Raw genomic sequence first — 14,615 nt, 5'->3', positions numbered from 1 at the left:
CAAAAAACTTGCGGCTCTCTTGGTTTCAAATGATTGGTTACCAGGCAGTAACCAATCATTGACTTGAGGGAGGGCCACATGGGTCATAACTGTTTGCTTTTGTATCTAACCTGTGTGCTACAGATCGACTGCAAACTCACTGAACAGGTATGTCCCATGTGACCCACCTTAAAGTCACTAACTCAGAGTTAGAGAGCTGAAAAGCAGGAAGTAGTGTTCTGTTCTGTTAGACGTCCAGTCACTCCAGCCTTTATACATTACATTTTTGGATAACTAACTATAATAGAAACATTTTTTATTTTGCACAGTCATCTATCTACCCAGTTTTTATTTCTACACTGAACTGTTCCTTTATTTTTGAATTCCTGGCTTGGAGGCAAGTGGACTGCCAAATATTGACTCCTGTAGGCTTCCAATCCACATAAAGGCTACCAAATAGCCAATCACAGCCAGGGGCTGATTTACATAGCGGGCCCCCCTAGGCCTGCTGTCATTTGTCGCCCCGTACCCTCCCATTTATTCTCGCGAATTTTTGGAGAAATGGGGATTGGCGCATGGGAAGTTTAAAAAAATATTGTATCTCCTGTGCATTCCCAGTCTTTCTGAACCAATGTGGGTGTGGTTGGGCAGCATGCTGCCCCCTAAAATCTTGCCGCCCTAGGCCCAGGCCTTGGTGGCCGCTCCACAAATCTTGGCCTGATCACAACACATATTCAGCACCCCAGGAACTTTTACATGTTGCTCCCCAACTCTTTTTACATTTGGATGTGGCTCACGGGTAAAAAAAGATTGGGCTCTTTTTAGTTTAAAATAAAAAGTAGCTGCTTTCAACATCTACAAAATTGTTAGACCAAAAAAATTGTTAAATAGAGTTCAGTTTCTACAACAATTAACTGGTGTTGCTCAGAACAATAAACCTTCTTTTTTGTGAATAGAGTGAGGTACAATTGCCAAAAACCTGCATTGTGCTGCTAGTTTGTTTACTAGCTAAGAATGGTGGTCCAATTCTTTGTATTTTGTACTAGTGATTTTAAAAAAAGTACCCTCAACTATGTAAAAGATTTGTCTGAAAATTTCTTAAAAATACCAGCAAAGCCAAAAATAATCTTTATTAGAGAAACAAATCTGTAGATGAAATACTTACAGATAATTTATAATAATTTGTCTATTAAACAATGTTACCATATTACCATATTAGCATACACTTAACAGTAAATATTGCCCTTTAAGATGTTTTCCCTTTTGCCCCCTTTTTGTGACCGTCTCTGTGGTTCCTCACAGAAATAATGCCTTAAGGGTAATGGCGCACAGGGAGATTTGTCGCCCTGGGAAATCTGAGCTACCTGGGGGTCACAAATCTCCTGATTGTCGTTGGTGTCAGTTTGAATCACTGGTGGTAAAACACATTAACTGATTTGCATAACCAATGAAAAAAATCAGGAGAAGGTGTGTGATATCATTCCAACTTGCAGTGCAGCAGTAAAGAGTGACTGAAGTTTATCAGAGCAGTCATATGACTGGCGGCACCTGGAAACTGACAATATGTCTAGCCCCATGTCAGATTTCAAAATTAAATATAAAAAAATAAGTTTGCTCTTTTGAAAAATGGATTTCAGTGCAGAGTCTGCTGGAGCATTTTGAAAAAAAACGTTTTCCCATGACAGTATCCCTTTAAGCAATGCAGCCCTTTTGACCTTCTCCAAGACAACAGCCCCAAAATCATCCCTGCATTTATTTGAATATCTGGAAAACCCCAGGTTCCAAATATTCTGTATAATATCTGCCATATCTGCATAACTACATCCGAGAAGCTAGCTGTATTATATTATCTAATAGATCTACATACAATGTTACAAAGTGTTTAATGTAGGAGTCAGGACTTTGGTTTAAAGTTTCTGAAAAAAACAAACCGTGACCCTTATTGGGTAATTTATATTACGATATTATTAGGTTTTTGGTTCTGCTTTGCCCGCCAGTTGTAGCTGCGTAGCTTCTCTAGGAAATATACCAAACTGTAATTCGTTGTAATGCCGTAATTTTTTTAGTTACACAGTCCTGACCCCAAAGTTTTTAGATGGTTCCTTATAGGGCAAGTCAACCTCAAAATAAAAATTTGCCTAATAAAAATAAACATAATTCTAAGGAAGTTTTGGATATACATTTATTAAAGTTTTCAGTGTTTTTAAAGTTATTTGTCAAAACAATTGCTATTGAAAGCAGTTTTTGCCCAACTCCTGGTTGTTACTTTTTAAACAATATTGCAGAAGTCTGAGTTCCCCAACAGTCAGGTCTGTTAATCAACTGCCTTGTCTTACAGAAGAGAAAGGGACTGCTTTCAATAACAATACATATACAAATAAACCATAGAACTTTTGTAATGAATGCAGGGCAGCCATCAGGGGGGGACAGGGGGGAGAGTTGTAGGGGGCCTGAGGGTAAGGGGGGCCCGTCCACACCACACTTACTTGATTAGTCGGGCCCCCCATCTTTCTGAGAGCTGCTGACTTCGGGAAGGCATGGACGTTTAAGGGGCCCTGGCCACCAATTTTTTCACAATGTGGGGGGGGGGCCTGGCCACCAATTTTTTTTTCTCATGTGGGGTCCTAGGCACCAATATTTTTTAATGGGGGGGGGCCCTGGCCACAAATGTTTTTTTTATAGGGGCTTGACCACCAATAACTTTTTATTAACATGTGGGAAGCCTAGCCCCCAATATTTTTTTTGTTTTTTTACTGTGTGGTGGGGGGGCCGACCTGTGGGGGTGGGGAGGGCTGACCTGTAGGTGGGGCTTGCGGTGGACGCACCCCAGGGGGCCCAGGAAATTTTACCGTATGGGGCCCTGCGATTTCTGATGGCGGTCCTGAATGAATGTATATTGCAAAGTTGCTTCTACTTTTTTTGGGTTGACATTCCCTTTATGTGCCATTTGTTACTTCTGTATTTGGCAGGTTTTACTTTTATTGTGTTTCATAACTGTGTTTAACGTCTTTGTTTTGATAACCTGTTGATTTTTTTTGATTTTTTTTACAAACAAGTTGTTCATGAGTATTATGGGTGTTATAAAATTTGATGAAAGAAAATCTTTTTATCACCATGGCAATGCTAATTTGTATTCCGCTACAGTGTGTTTTGTCTCCTGGTGCTTCTTCGCTCAATGTCTAATAATGGGAAACTCATAAATGTGTAATATTCATCTTATATTATTTGTAGATGATAGCGACTGTCATTACATAATATTTTATTTGTTCTGACAGCAATTGTAAATTATTATTTAATGAGAATACTGGAGTAAAAGCAAAGGAACTCCAAGCATGAATAAGTGGCAGGGAAAAAACTAAAACTGGCCAAGTAGATATATTTATTGCAAAATTAATGAAATTATATTTCTCGGATATAATTCAACTTGACTTCTGTGTCCTGAAGCTGCTTTGCAAATTTTAATTTGCCTAGAATTTTTTTTTTTAACTTAAAAAGGTCTCTGCTCTCATTTTGGAATACTTCACTGTGCACCTACGCCATTCACATAGAAGCCTAGCCTAACTCGCTATTGGAGCGAAATAGCAAAGGTCTGTTTTTACCCATTTCAGCTCTATGGGCTGTCCTTATAGCCACCCATATTTGCATAGTGCTTTTAGCTCTCTTCACTAACCAGAAATAATGTAATTAACTGGTGTGGGCAGGGTATTTAGCATTGCTATTGGGTTAGTGGATGTGATTCTGTAAATATAAGTCCCAATTCCTGAATCTCAGCCCTCACTGAGTTTCGACTCTTATCTCACTGTAAATAGACTTTACAGGGAAGGTTTTGTTATTTACATCAGTCCTTTCTCTATGAAAGTTGACATGACAGATAATGGTATTAAGGACTGATTCAAGGTGCCAGGAAACCCGGGGGAAAACTTTCATTGGTGGGGCCCCTAAAGCTGCCCACAAGAAATTTGTCATGGTGGTACCATCCAACAAGTGAAGGTGAATATAATAAGGCAGAGAAGTGATTTAGTTTAATGGTATGTCTAGATGTTTAACCATTTGTTCTTCAGACCAACCTCTAGACTACATCATGCACCATAAATTCACACACTTCCATACATTTTCGGCCTCACACAGCACTTAGATTGTAAGTTCAGGCTTGATAAAGGGCCCTGCGTGGCCCGAAACTTTGCCATGTTTTAAAGTCTACAATGAGCCAATAAAATCACGTTGTGTATTTACCAAAATGGATTTGTGTGCTACAGCGACTTTAGATTCTGTTGCAAATTGTTTTGCCCCTGAGCAGGGGGTCTGATATGCTGTTTAGCACCAGACACCTGAAAAGGTATATGGAGTACAAGTGAGCGCTCTAACTTCTGTGTAGGTGCACCATTTGGACCAACTGCCATGAGAGTGAAAAAAATAAAATTCCAAGCAAACTAAAAGTAAAATAAATCAGTCTGTTATGAGGAACTTTACTACATTATAGCAGATGAAAGGTCTTATGGTGATCCCCTTGTCTTGGAGGACCCCCTTTTCGCCCATTTAATAACTTGGCCCTTTGTGGTACTGATTATAGTTATTTTCCATTGTGGACATGTCGAAACCACAGAAGTCTTGTCACATTTGCACAGTACTAATAGCTTTATGATCCCTTTCATTGATTCTTTTTCAGTTGAATTCAATTCAACTGAAAAAAATTCAATTAGACTTTCAAAAATTTGAGTTAACTCCTAAAAATGTTTAAAAAAAAAAGATTAAAGTTTACTTTAAAATTTAAATTAGTTTTTTAATTTTTTGAGTTGATAAACACAGAGATTTTAGGTATTCGAGTTTTTTCCACAATTTTATTCAATCAAGTGTTTCATATTTGGATTTTTTTAAATATATAAGCCAGTATTTGAGGTTTTTTTTTTTTTTTAAACATAAGTTTATTTGAAGTAGAAAAAAAATGTAAAAATTACATAATGAGAACCCTCCCCGCCAGTGGGGTGGCTAAAAGCTGCTGGGTTCCTGTAGAAGTCAATGGGATCTGTTTATGGCAATTTTTTAATAAATATAGGACTTCAGAGTAGATTAAACGTCTAACATTACGCTAGTTTTTGATAAATAAGCCCTACAAGCATGTGTATTATATCATGAATCTCTTTATTATAGTAATGTAAACCTGCTTAACAAAATAACGACTAAGAAGTTGCTAAAGCAGGACATTCTGTGATATACTAAATGTTAACATGTAGATGCTTCCTATAAAGTTATTTACGCTGTAAAGTAATGTCATTGAATGTATTTGTTTTGGCTGGAACATAAATCAGATTCCAGTTCCACAAAAGTTGTAAAATTGGTATTGTAAGTAATTGTAAGTTGTTATCCAGAATAATATTTGAATAACATAATTCTTTACCATTACTGTTTAAATGACACATTGGTTAAGATTTCAGTATCTAAGAGAGACATGAGAGGACAGATTACAGTGGGCAAGCTACAGAAGAGTAAAGGTGACCTTAGACAAACCAGTAATATTGTACAAAAACATTTTCGTGCGATATTTAGGGGCAGATTTAAAAAATTCGAGTGAAGAATTCGAGTGTAAAAAACGTCGAATTTCGAAGTATTTTTTGGGTACTTCGACCATCGAATTGGTTAAATTCGTTCGAATTCGAACGATTCGAAGTAAAAATCGTTCGACTATTCGACCATTCGATAATCGAAGTACTGTCTCTTTAAAAAATACTTCGACCACCTACTTCGGTAGATAAAAGCTACCGAAGTCAATGTTAGCCTATGGGGAAGGTCCCCATAGGCTTGCCTGTGATTTTTTGATCGAAGGATTTTCCTTCGATCGTTGGATTCAAATCCTTCGAATCGTTCGATTCGAAGGATTTAATCGTTTAATCGATATTCTAAGTCGAACGATTTTAGTTCCCAGTCGAATATCGAGGGTTAATTAACCCTCGATATTCGACTATTGATGAATCGGCCCCTTAGTGTTTATGGTGGGAAACGAGCCGACTGATATTGGCAGAAGACTTGAATGTCGGTCGGCTCATGATCAGGCCGGTCGAAAAATGTTGGCGCCTTTGAAGTCACCAGAACATTGCCCATTGTTAGTGCTGAATCATCTGATACAGGTAGAATTCTATTGTTTCTACCTTTATATCTGACAATTCAAGTCTACACATGTGTATTGAAATGAACAATCTTTCTTGGAAAGATCTTTTTCAGGAAACATGGTAACACTGCTCAGTTGGGTAGGGCCCTCTTTACCTCTTTGGTTATTGGTTGTAATTTTGAATGTAACATGTATGTTCAATTAATACATGATCTGTTACAGCACTGCAGAATATTTTTGCACTTAATGTGTTGTTAATAATACTGTGCTTCCTCAATATACCACTTCATTGAATTAAATACTGTGCAGAGCTGGCTTGAAAAACAGACCAGAACTGTTCAGAATTAAGTAAAGAGAGTGGCATATAACTGAAGCAATCTGCAAATTTATCTTCGGTAAGCAAATAATCTCTAGGGTGGTAGAGAGAAAAATAATTCTGGCATTTGTTTAAAACAGGATGAAGTTGTTCATGTAGTTGCCTAAGCGAAAAAGTAATGACATTCAGCAATATAATAAATTAAAATCCATTATCATTAGGGATGCACCGAATCCACTTTTTTGGATTCGGCCGAACCCCCGAATCCTTCACGAAGGATTCGGCCGAATACCGAACCGAATCCGAACCCTAATTTGCATATGCAAATTAGGGGTGGGAAGGGGAAAACATTTTTTACTTTTTCTGACAAAAAGTCACGCAATTTCCCTCCCTGCCCCTAATTTGCATATACAAATTAGGATTCGGGTTCGGCCGGGCAGAAACATTCGGCCGAATCCGAATCCTGCTGAAAAAGGCCGAATCCCGAACCGAATCCTGAATTCGGTGCATCCCTAATTATCATACTCTAGAAGCAATTTTGGTTTGAACATATAAGGAGCACTAAGCAGGTTAACAGGTATGGTAAAGATCAGGAAAAAACAATTTGTATGGGGCAGTCTGAGTCATTAAGTGAAATTTGAGGCAAACAAATATTTACTTTTTCAGGGGTTCTTGTAAATGTAGCAGGAATAGGCCATGTAGATCTGTTTTTGCAGAAAGAACACCTTCAGCCTGGGTCCAAGGTACATCACCCACTTCTTCTAAAAAATCAATCTTCACAGCCAACTGAATATATAATGAAATCATATTATAAAGCTTTGTACTTGAACATGAGTAATCTGCAAACCATTTTGTTAGCTGGACAGAGAACAGATTATTATATTATAAATTAAGGGCAATTCAGACAGGTATGCAGCCTTTATGTGGCACCATTTCTCAGGTACAACCAATTATTCTGTTACAACACTGAATGCATAATGGTCCTTTTCAGTAATATTTTGGTGTCACCTGAGACAGAACTGTAAGATTTAAACTGTATTATATTAAGGATTACATTTTGCTTATGGCAGTAAAAAGAGTTGCCATCTATCAGTCTCACTGCCTAGTAATAGCTGCAGTTTCTTGGGAGATCTGATGACCTTGATTGTCTAAGCATCAAGATTACATGGCCCTGTGCTTTGATTCAATGTTAATGATCAAATCTTTAATGAAAAACAAAGGGTTTTTTGTTAATTTAAACATTTTTTTCTTGGAATTTAATAGCTTCTAAATTTAATATTGCATCTTTATAACTATGCAGATTATATGTTATTAAAATTCCTTCTGTCATGTACTAATTTAAATGTGCAAAGCTATATTTTTCTGTTTTTTTTTTAAGCCAAAATGATGAAGTAGGTTTATAACCCTGTAGAGTACAGATCCTGTGCTATGGAGTAGCAGTACATGGACTAATATTGTTTTGTACGTGAAAATATTATATTATTCCTGAAGGATATTAAAAGTTGGTCTTCCTAAGCCAAGCTTTCTTGGCTGCTGAAAGGAAAATTCGCTGAGACAGGAAAGAAATTGAATTTCATGTGGTTATTTAAAGATAAAATGATCTGGTGTTTCATTCCCAGTTTTGCTTCACTACAATACAGTGGAAGCCGTGGTTGGACAGGAACATAAATTACATGCTCAAGAGGGATGTGGTTGACTTCACAAAGGCACAAAACATTATACATTTAGTTGAATGTAATGTATTTTTTTAAGTCATTATTATAAGAATTCAGTTGTTGTTAATCATTGGACGTTGATAGTTGTGTGTTTATCAAGAATATCCTTAGGTTAAATAAGTATGCAGAATCAAATGTAGCATTGTAGGTCACTAATATTGTTGGAACGGATGCTGTGGCCTTTTCATAATGTGGAGCTACACTTCTTAAGGATACTAATATGCATTAAAAATCACTATTGTTTTGCCATCAACATGAATTTGATAAGCTAGAAGAAATGTTTTGTTATAGAGAATAATCAAATCCGTTCATATAGAAGGTGCTTTTATTTAAGCAAGAGACTATGGAAAATAGTAATTCTGTATTTCAGAACCATCAGTATTTATCAGCAGACAGTTGACCTTTAAGTGGACAAGTCGGTTTTTGATGCCCACCTAGCAGTGATGCCCCCTAACAGGTTATTGTCATGAAATTAGTTTTCTTCAATGCAGTTTGAAACAGGTTCATGAAAAAAATTATTTTGCATACAAATGTTTATTCAAAAAAATACATTAAATATCAGTATAGTTGACAATGGATCCCATTAGGGTCTCCTGTTATTGCATATAACAGATCTGAATGAAATTGTTAATGGCAGTTGCCATAATCCACCTCCCCCCCCCCCCCCCCATTAGCTTTGGGTTTGCATTTTTGGGACAAAATGTATTTTATTTTCCATGACAGCTGTGCTTTAACCTTAAAGGGATCCTGTCATCGGAAAACATGTTTTTTTCAAAACACATCAGTTAATAGTGCTACTCCAGCAGAATTCTGCACTGAAATCAATTTCTCAAAAGAGCAAACAGATTTTTTTATATTCAATTTTGAAAGCTGACATGGGGCTAGACATTTTGTCAATTTCCCAGCTGCCCCTAGTCATGTGACTTCTGGCTGCACTTTAGGAGAGAAATGCTTTCTGGCAGGCTGCTGTTTTACCTTCTCAATGTAACTGAATGTGTCTCAGTGAGACATAGGTTTTTACTATTGAGTGTTGTTCTTAAATCTACCAGGCAGCTGTTACCTTGTGTTAGGGAGCTGCTATCTGGTTACCTTCCCATTGTTCTTTTGTTTGGCTGCTGGGGGGGAAAAGGGAGGGGGTTGATATCACTCCAACTTGCAGTACAGCAGTAAAGAGTGATTGAAGTTTATCAGAGCACAAATCACATGACTTGGGGCAGCTGGGAAATTGACAATATGTCTAGCCCCATGTCAGATTTCAAAATTGAATATAAAATAATCGGTTTGCTCTTTTGATAAATGGATTTCAGTGCAGAATTCTGCTGGAGCAGCACTATTAACTGATTCATTTTGAAAAAAAAAAAAATTCCCATGACAGTATCCCTTTAACTGATTTATATATTGTTTTAGCCATCCTTTTCTGTGTGTTTCTCAATGGGAGCAGTAAATATGTAATTAGTAAGTCTAAGTATTCAGATGCCGCTGAGACATATTTTATGTTTATAACCTGGAAAAGACAGAGAAAGAAGCATTACTAAAAAATAATGAATGGAAGGAATTCTGTATTGGTGCCACAGATGAAATTGAAATCTTTAGTAGGTGCTTTCTCACAAAGCCTATCTAACACAGGACCTAAAAATAGCTGTATTGTTTGGCTAGCTGACTTGCAAGCATAAGATATTTGAATGCCGTATTCTCACCATTTTATTTCATAATGTAAATATATTCCCCTAACCTGCAATGCAGTTGAAATATATTGCCTATTATTTTATGTCATACTGTGAATAAGTATGGAGATTTCATTAAAAATAGCACGGAAACCATCCATTTTTGTTTAAAATATATGCAGGCTACTAAAATATCTTAATTACATCTGGTTGTTTGACTGCTTGTCCCCTTATTGCTAGCTTAAAAGGCTGAGCCTCGAATCTTCATAATCATTTGTATAGTTGAAACATTTCCATACATAGAGGCATTATTTCAAAGTCACTGAGCAATACCATATTAAACAACCGAGATTAAATTCGTTCTACCTTCAAGAAATGTTGATTGGTGAAATAGGTTTGCAGTCATAAATTGTGAAGTAGGAGAAGCTTATCATTTTTATATTCCCATAGATCATAAATAAAGCATAGAAATAAATGAAGTGTCCCCCTGCATCTGTGGATATGAGCTTTTTTATTTTCTGTTTTATAAAGGCAAATCACTTAATCTGTTTAACATTGGAAATAGTAGTTAATTTTTGCATGCAAAATATCTCAAAGGGGACATTTTGTTTCTTTCTATTACGTATTTTTGATCTGTCAAATTACAATTCCTGGTTAAAGGGGCCATATAATTTCCTTTTAGCCCTATGGGTTTGTTTGCCCAAAGAAAAAAGGTGTGGCATCTATCAAGAATGCTTGGGACATGTTGTTTTTTGGTTTTTTTTTCAAATAAGAGATTTTCCTGTAATTTAGATCTTAAAGGGGTAGTAAAGTCTAAAATAGAATAAGGCTAGAAATGCTAAAACATGAACTGCACCACAAGCCTAATCAAACAAATAATTTATGCTTTCAAATTTGGTCACAGGGGGTCACCATCTTGTAACTTTGTTAAACATTTTTGCAAGACCAAGACTGTGCACATGCTCAGTGTGGTCTGGGCTGCTTAGGGATCATCATAAATTATCAAAACAGCACACAACAAATAATATCAGCAGAAGCCGATACAGCAAGACTGATTAATAATCAGAATATGCAGACTGCACTTGGTCCTTTATTGTCATTTAATCTAATGTTGATTTTATAGTTTTTGTATTGTTTTATACAAACTTTCTCCAACTCTGCAGAACCAGTGGCTGCAGCAAAATAATCCGCCAAATAGAATCCCAGTTTATCTATTTAAATTTTTGTTTGGATCTTTGTCCTTGTAGCTGGAGTTGGAAACGGTAAAGGGGATGTAACGGCAAAAGTAAAATCGAATACAAATCTCTACACAGTTGCCGACTGCTCTACAGTGAAACAAACAAAGCTGCTTGAGTTCTTCATGGCTGGGAAGTAAGGCGGGGCTCCCCCTGCTGTTCATAAGTTTGATTGTTCCCCCTTACCCAGCACTTGACAATTCCTATCCACAGCAGTAAATGAAGGGAGAATATCACTGCATACAGTCAGGTTTCTTATAGAAATGGTACACATTTTTAAATTATATGGGAGATGGGTTTCTTTTTCGTTAAAGAAAATGGGATTTTATTTTTTTGCCTTTACATGCCCTTTAATAAATAAACCCAATAGGATTTTTTGCCACCAGTATGGATTCATGCAGCTTTGTTAAAATCAAGTGCCAGTTACCAGAGCATTTATAGAATAGGAAAAAGCCCAAGCAGATATCTCTGCAAAGTGCGTTTATTTACATAACATGTTTTGGGTGTCAAGCCCTTTATTAAGTGTGATTTGATAAAGGGCTTGACACTCAAAACATGTTATGTAAATAAACACATTTTGCTTGGGCTCTTTCCTATTCTATGAATGTTCTAGTTATACTAAACATCTGGATGGGACATGTATGGGCTATGTGCAAGCAGTTATGCCAGTTACTGTTTTTTTATAGGAAAAAAAGTTAAATCATTTTAACACTTTAGAGCTTTCTCATTCTCTCTTTCTCATTTTAACATTTTAGATCTTTCTGGATACTGGGTTCCTTGATATAATAGATTTTTATTCTCAACTGAGTTTTCCACTGATAGGATACTTTTTTAACTCCTTACAGTGTAGACCAGACTGGTCCACCGGCAGTCTCTATCTCTCTCTCTACATCTGTTCCATCTCAAAAAGCATTCTGGGAGAGGTGTACCTTCCTTGCACCATAAGATATATATATAATGAAATACAATAGGATTAAGGCACTTATATTAATAACTTTGTATGTAACATTATGTTGAGCTATTAATCTACAGAATTAGCCTTGTGTTAACACTCATTTACTGGCAGGCTGGACACAAACTGTTTATTATTCCTATTATTATAATTATTCCTATTATGTGTTGATAATCCCAGTAAAAGAAGAATTACATCCATTTAAGTGACGGCACTCACAGGTCTTTAAGAAAAAATGAGACAATTAAGATAAGTTTTTTCTTCAACATTTCCGTCACAGATTAAAACTTTTTTCGATATGTGACCAAAAGGTTATAAATAAAATATGGTTTTTAAAACATGTTGGAAAGGACCTTGTAAGTTTCACTTCTAGTTCTTTTTGCATTAGCACCGAGGTATTTACGAGAGGTCTATGGAGCGAATTCTATCTGCTTTGCTATATTTGTGAAATGCAAAAATCTGCATGTGTTTATTAATAGTAATACAGGCAAATTTTGACAAATAACAGAATTTCTTATTGCTTCTTTAGTTCATATTTTAGACACTGAAATATTGTTTTACTAAAAAATATGTTTATAAGTGGAACATAAAAATGACTGGTAATGTAGAAGTTCCTTTGAGGCAAGATGTAAAGTTTGCATTTTCTCTTTTTTAGTCTATAACATATTATGTATTTTGTGAAACAAAGTGTTGTGTTTTTTGCTACAGGGTAAAAATCACCAGCCGTAGAATTACTTGTGTCTGTGCATCTGCTAATCAGAGTAAATTCAATTCTTCCTTGACACTCTCCTGTTTTTCCTAGGGACCTAGCAGCACGCAACTGCCTGGTAGGTGAGAATAATGTTTTGAAAATCAGTGACTTTGGCATGTCTCGTCAAGAGGATGATGGAATATATTCATCTTCTGGTTTAAAGCAGATCCCAATTAAATGGACAGCCCCAGAGGCTCTCAACTATGGTAAGGAATTTGAAATTATATTTTTAAAAGTACTCCCAGCAGGACACTCTCTTAATGCATACTGAGTGTTGTCTTTTAAAAGGCCACTGAATGGTATTAGTAGTCACAGAGTACTGGATTTGAATGTATTATTATCCACATAGTGCTAGAAACCACTCCATGGAAAAAGATTGGCCTGATTTAAAGGAGAGCTAAACCCCCAGCGATGTTAAGTCCCCACTGGCCCCCCTTCCTGTCTCCCCCTGCACAGACTTACCCCAGAATTCTGTCCCCTCTTGAAATAGTGACCGCACATGCAGAGTGAGCACAGCAGAGCTCATGGGCCCCATCTTCCTCTCTTCGATTATCTTTGTTTCTTCTTCCTCCCCTTCGGCAATTTCTGTCTCTTGGTGCACATGCGCAGTTGTCGCGAACCAGAAGATTGCTCCAACTGCACATGCGATATTACACTGCTCATTTAACAAAGATTACCAAAGAGAAGAAGATGGCGCCTGTGAACTCTGCTGCGCTCACTCTGAATATGCGGTCACTATTTCAAGAGGGGACAGAATTCTGGGGTAAGACTGTGGAGAGGGCAGGCAGGGAGGGGGCCAGTGGGGACTTAACATCGCGGGGGGTTAGTTCTCCTTTAATAGAGGCCCATCAAATATTTATCTGTAAGGTGTGGCAGCAAAGTGAATGCAGATGTTTTTGATACAGTCCTGCATAAACAGTAACTGCTATAATTATGGATTATCATGGATAGGCAATTAACCTATAGAGCATGCACATTAGTTATCACTCATTCCAGTATTAAATTGTTTTATTTCAGGGCAGCATTTCTTTAATTAGTAAATTGGAAATCAAACATATTTAGAAGACACTGACTTACTCACAGGGCTGTCCAATTAGAAGTCCACAAGCCAGATGTGGCTGTCAGATGTAGGTTTATGGCCCCTCAAGCCTTCCAAAAAGTTGCATTGTCTTTTGTGTATGGCATTTTAATACTGTAACCTGCCCCCAAATATGTGATGTGTATGAAAACTGGCCCAATGCAGGAAAAAGTTTAATGGTTCTGCTCTAGAGTAGTGAAACCAAGCATGATATTTATTTTATGAACACATTAAAGTCGTTTTTGGCTCTAGCATGACAAAGCTGTAGTAACTATAGAAATATTTACCCTGCGTTGTTTATTTAGCCCATGAACTTTAAACATTACAACTTAGAGCCAAGAAGCAGAGCTGTGCTGCACATATGTTTATAAATGTTTACTTGTGCTCTGTTTTTTTTTTATTTTAAATGTATATTGTTCGAATGCTGAAACGCTGAAAGCAGGGCTTCAAGGATTAATGTACAGCTATGGATTGTGAACCGGGTTAATATCAGGTTGCTGGCTTCATTTATAGCAGTACTTTGGCCTACCAGGTTCCATTTTTTATTTGTAATATTTCTTGAAAGTTTTCAACATACTTAAGAAGCATGCTGTACAACAATCATTACAATTTCCACAGTATTGTCCCCTAATGACAGTATTTCATGACGTTATGGTTTTGTTTTTCTAAAGAAAAAAGAGAGGAAGGGAAGTAATTTCCAGGGGTATTAGCCTTATGGAGAGGTGTTTGTTTCTGAAGGCAGAGATGATGGATATTCTGTCCAGGGGGACCATTTTAATTCTTTGATATAAATTCTGTTATTCAGATAATAAAATACTCTAT

The 14,615-nt window shown here is 36.8% G+C and overlaps 1 protein-coding gene across 1 annotated transcript in view; it reads left to right on the top strand.

Moving 5' to 3' along the window:
* The window catches only part of fer.L (fer (fps/fes related) tyrosine kinase L homeolog), a 104,572-nt gene that overhangs the window by 75,881 nt on the left and 14,076 nt on the right, over nucleotides 1-14,615 (top strand). Inside the window, exon 17 of the mRNA XM_041568363.1 lies at nucleotides 12,767-12,921. Within this exon, the coding sequence (XP_041424297.1) occupies nucleotides 12,767-12,921 (155 nt within the window). The remainder of the gene's footprint in view (nucleotides 1-12,766; nucleotides 12,922-14,615) is intronic.

This window comes from Xenopus laevis, chromosome 1L (assembly GCF_017654675.1).
Source record: "Xenopus laevis strain J_2021 chromosome 1L, Xenopus_laevis_v10.1, whole genome shotgun sequence".
Lineage (NCBI taxonomy): Eukaryota > Metazoa > Chordata > Amphibia > Anura > Pipidae > Xenopus > Xenopus laevis.
Note: the sequence above shows the minus strand (reverse complement) of the source record. Positions and strands in the feature narration are given on the sequence as shown.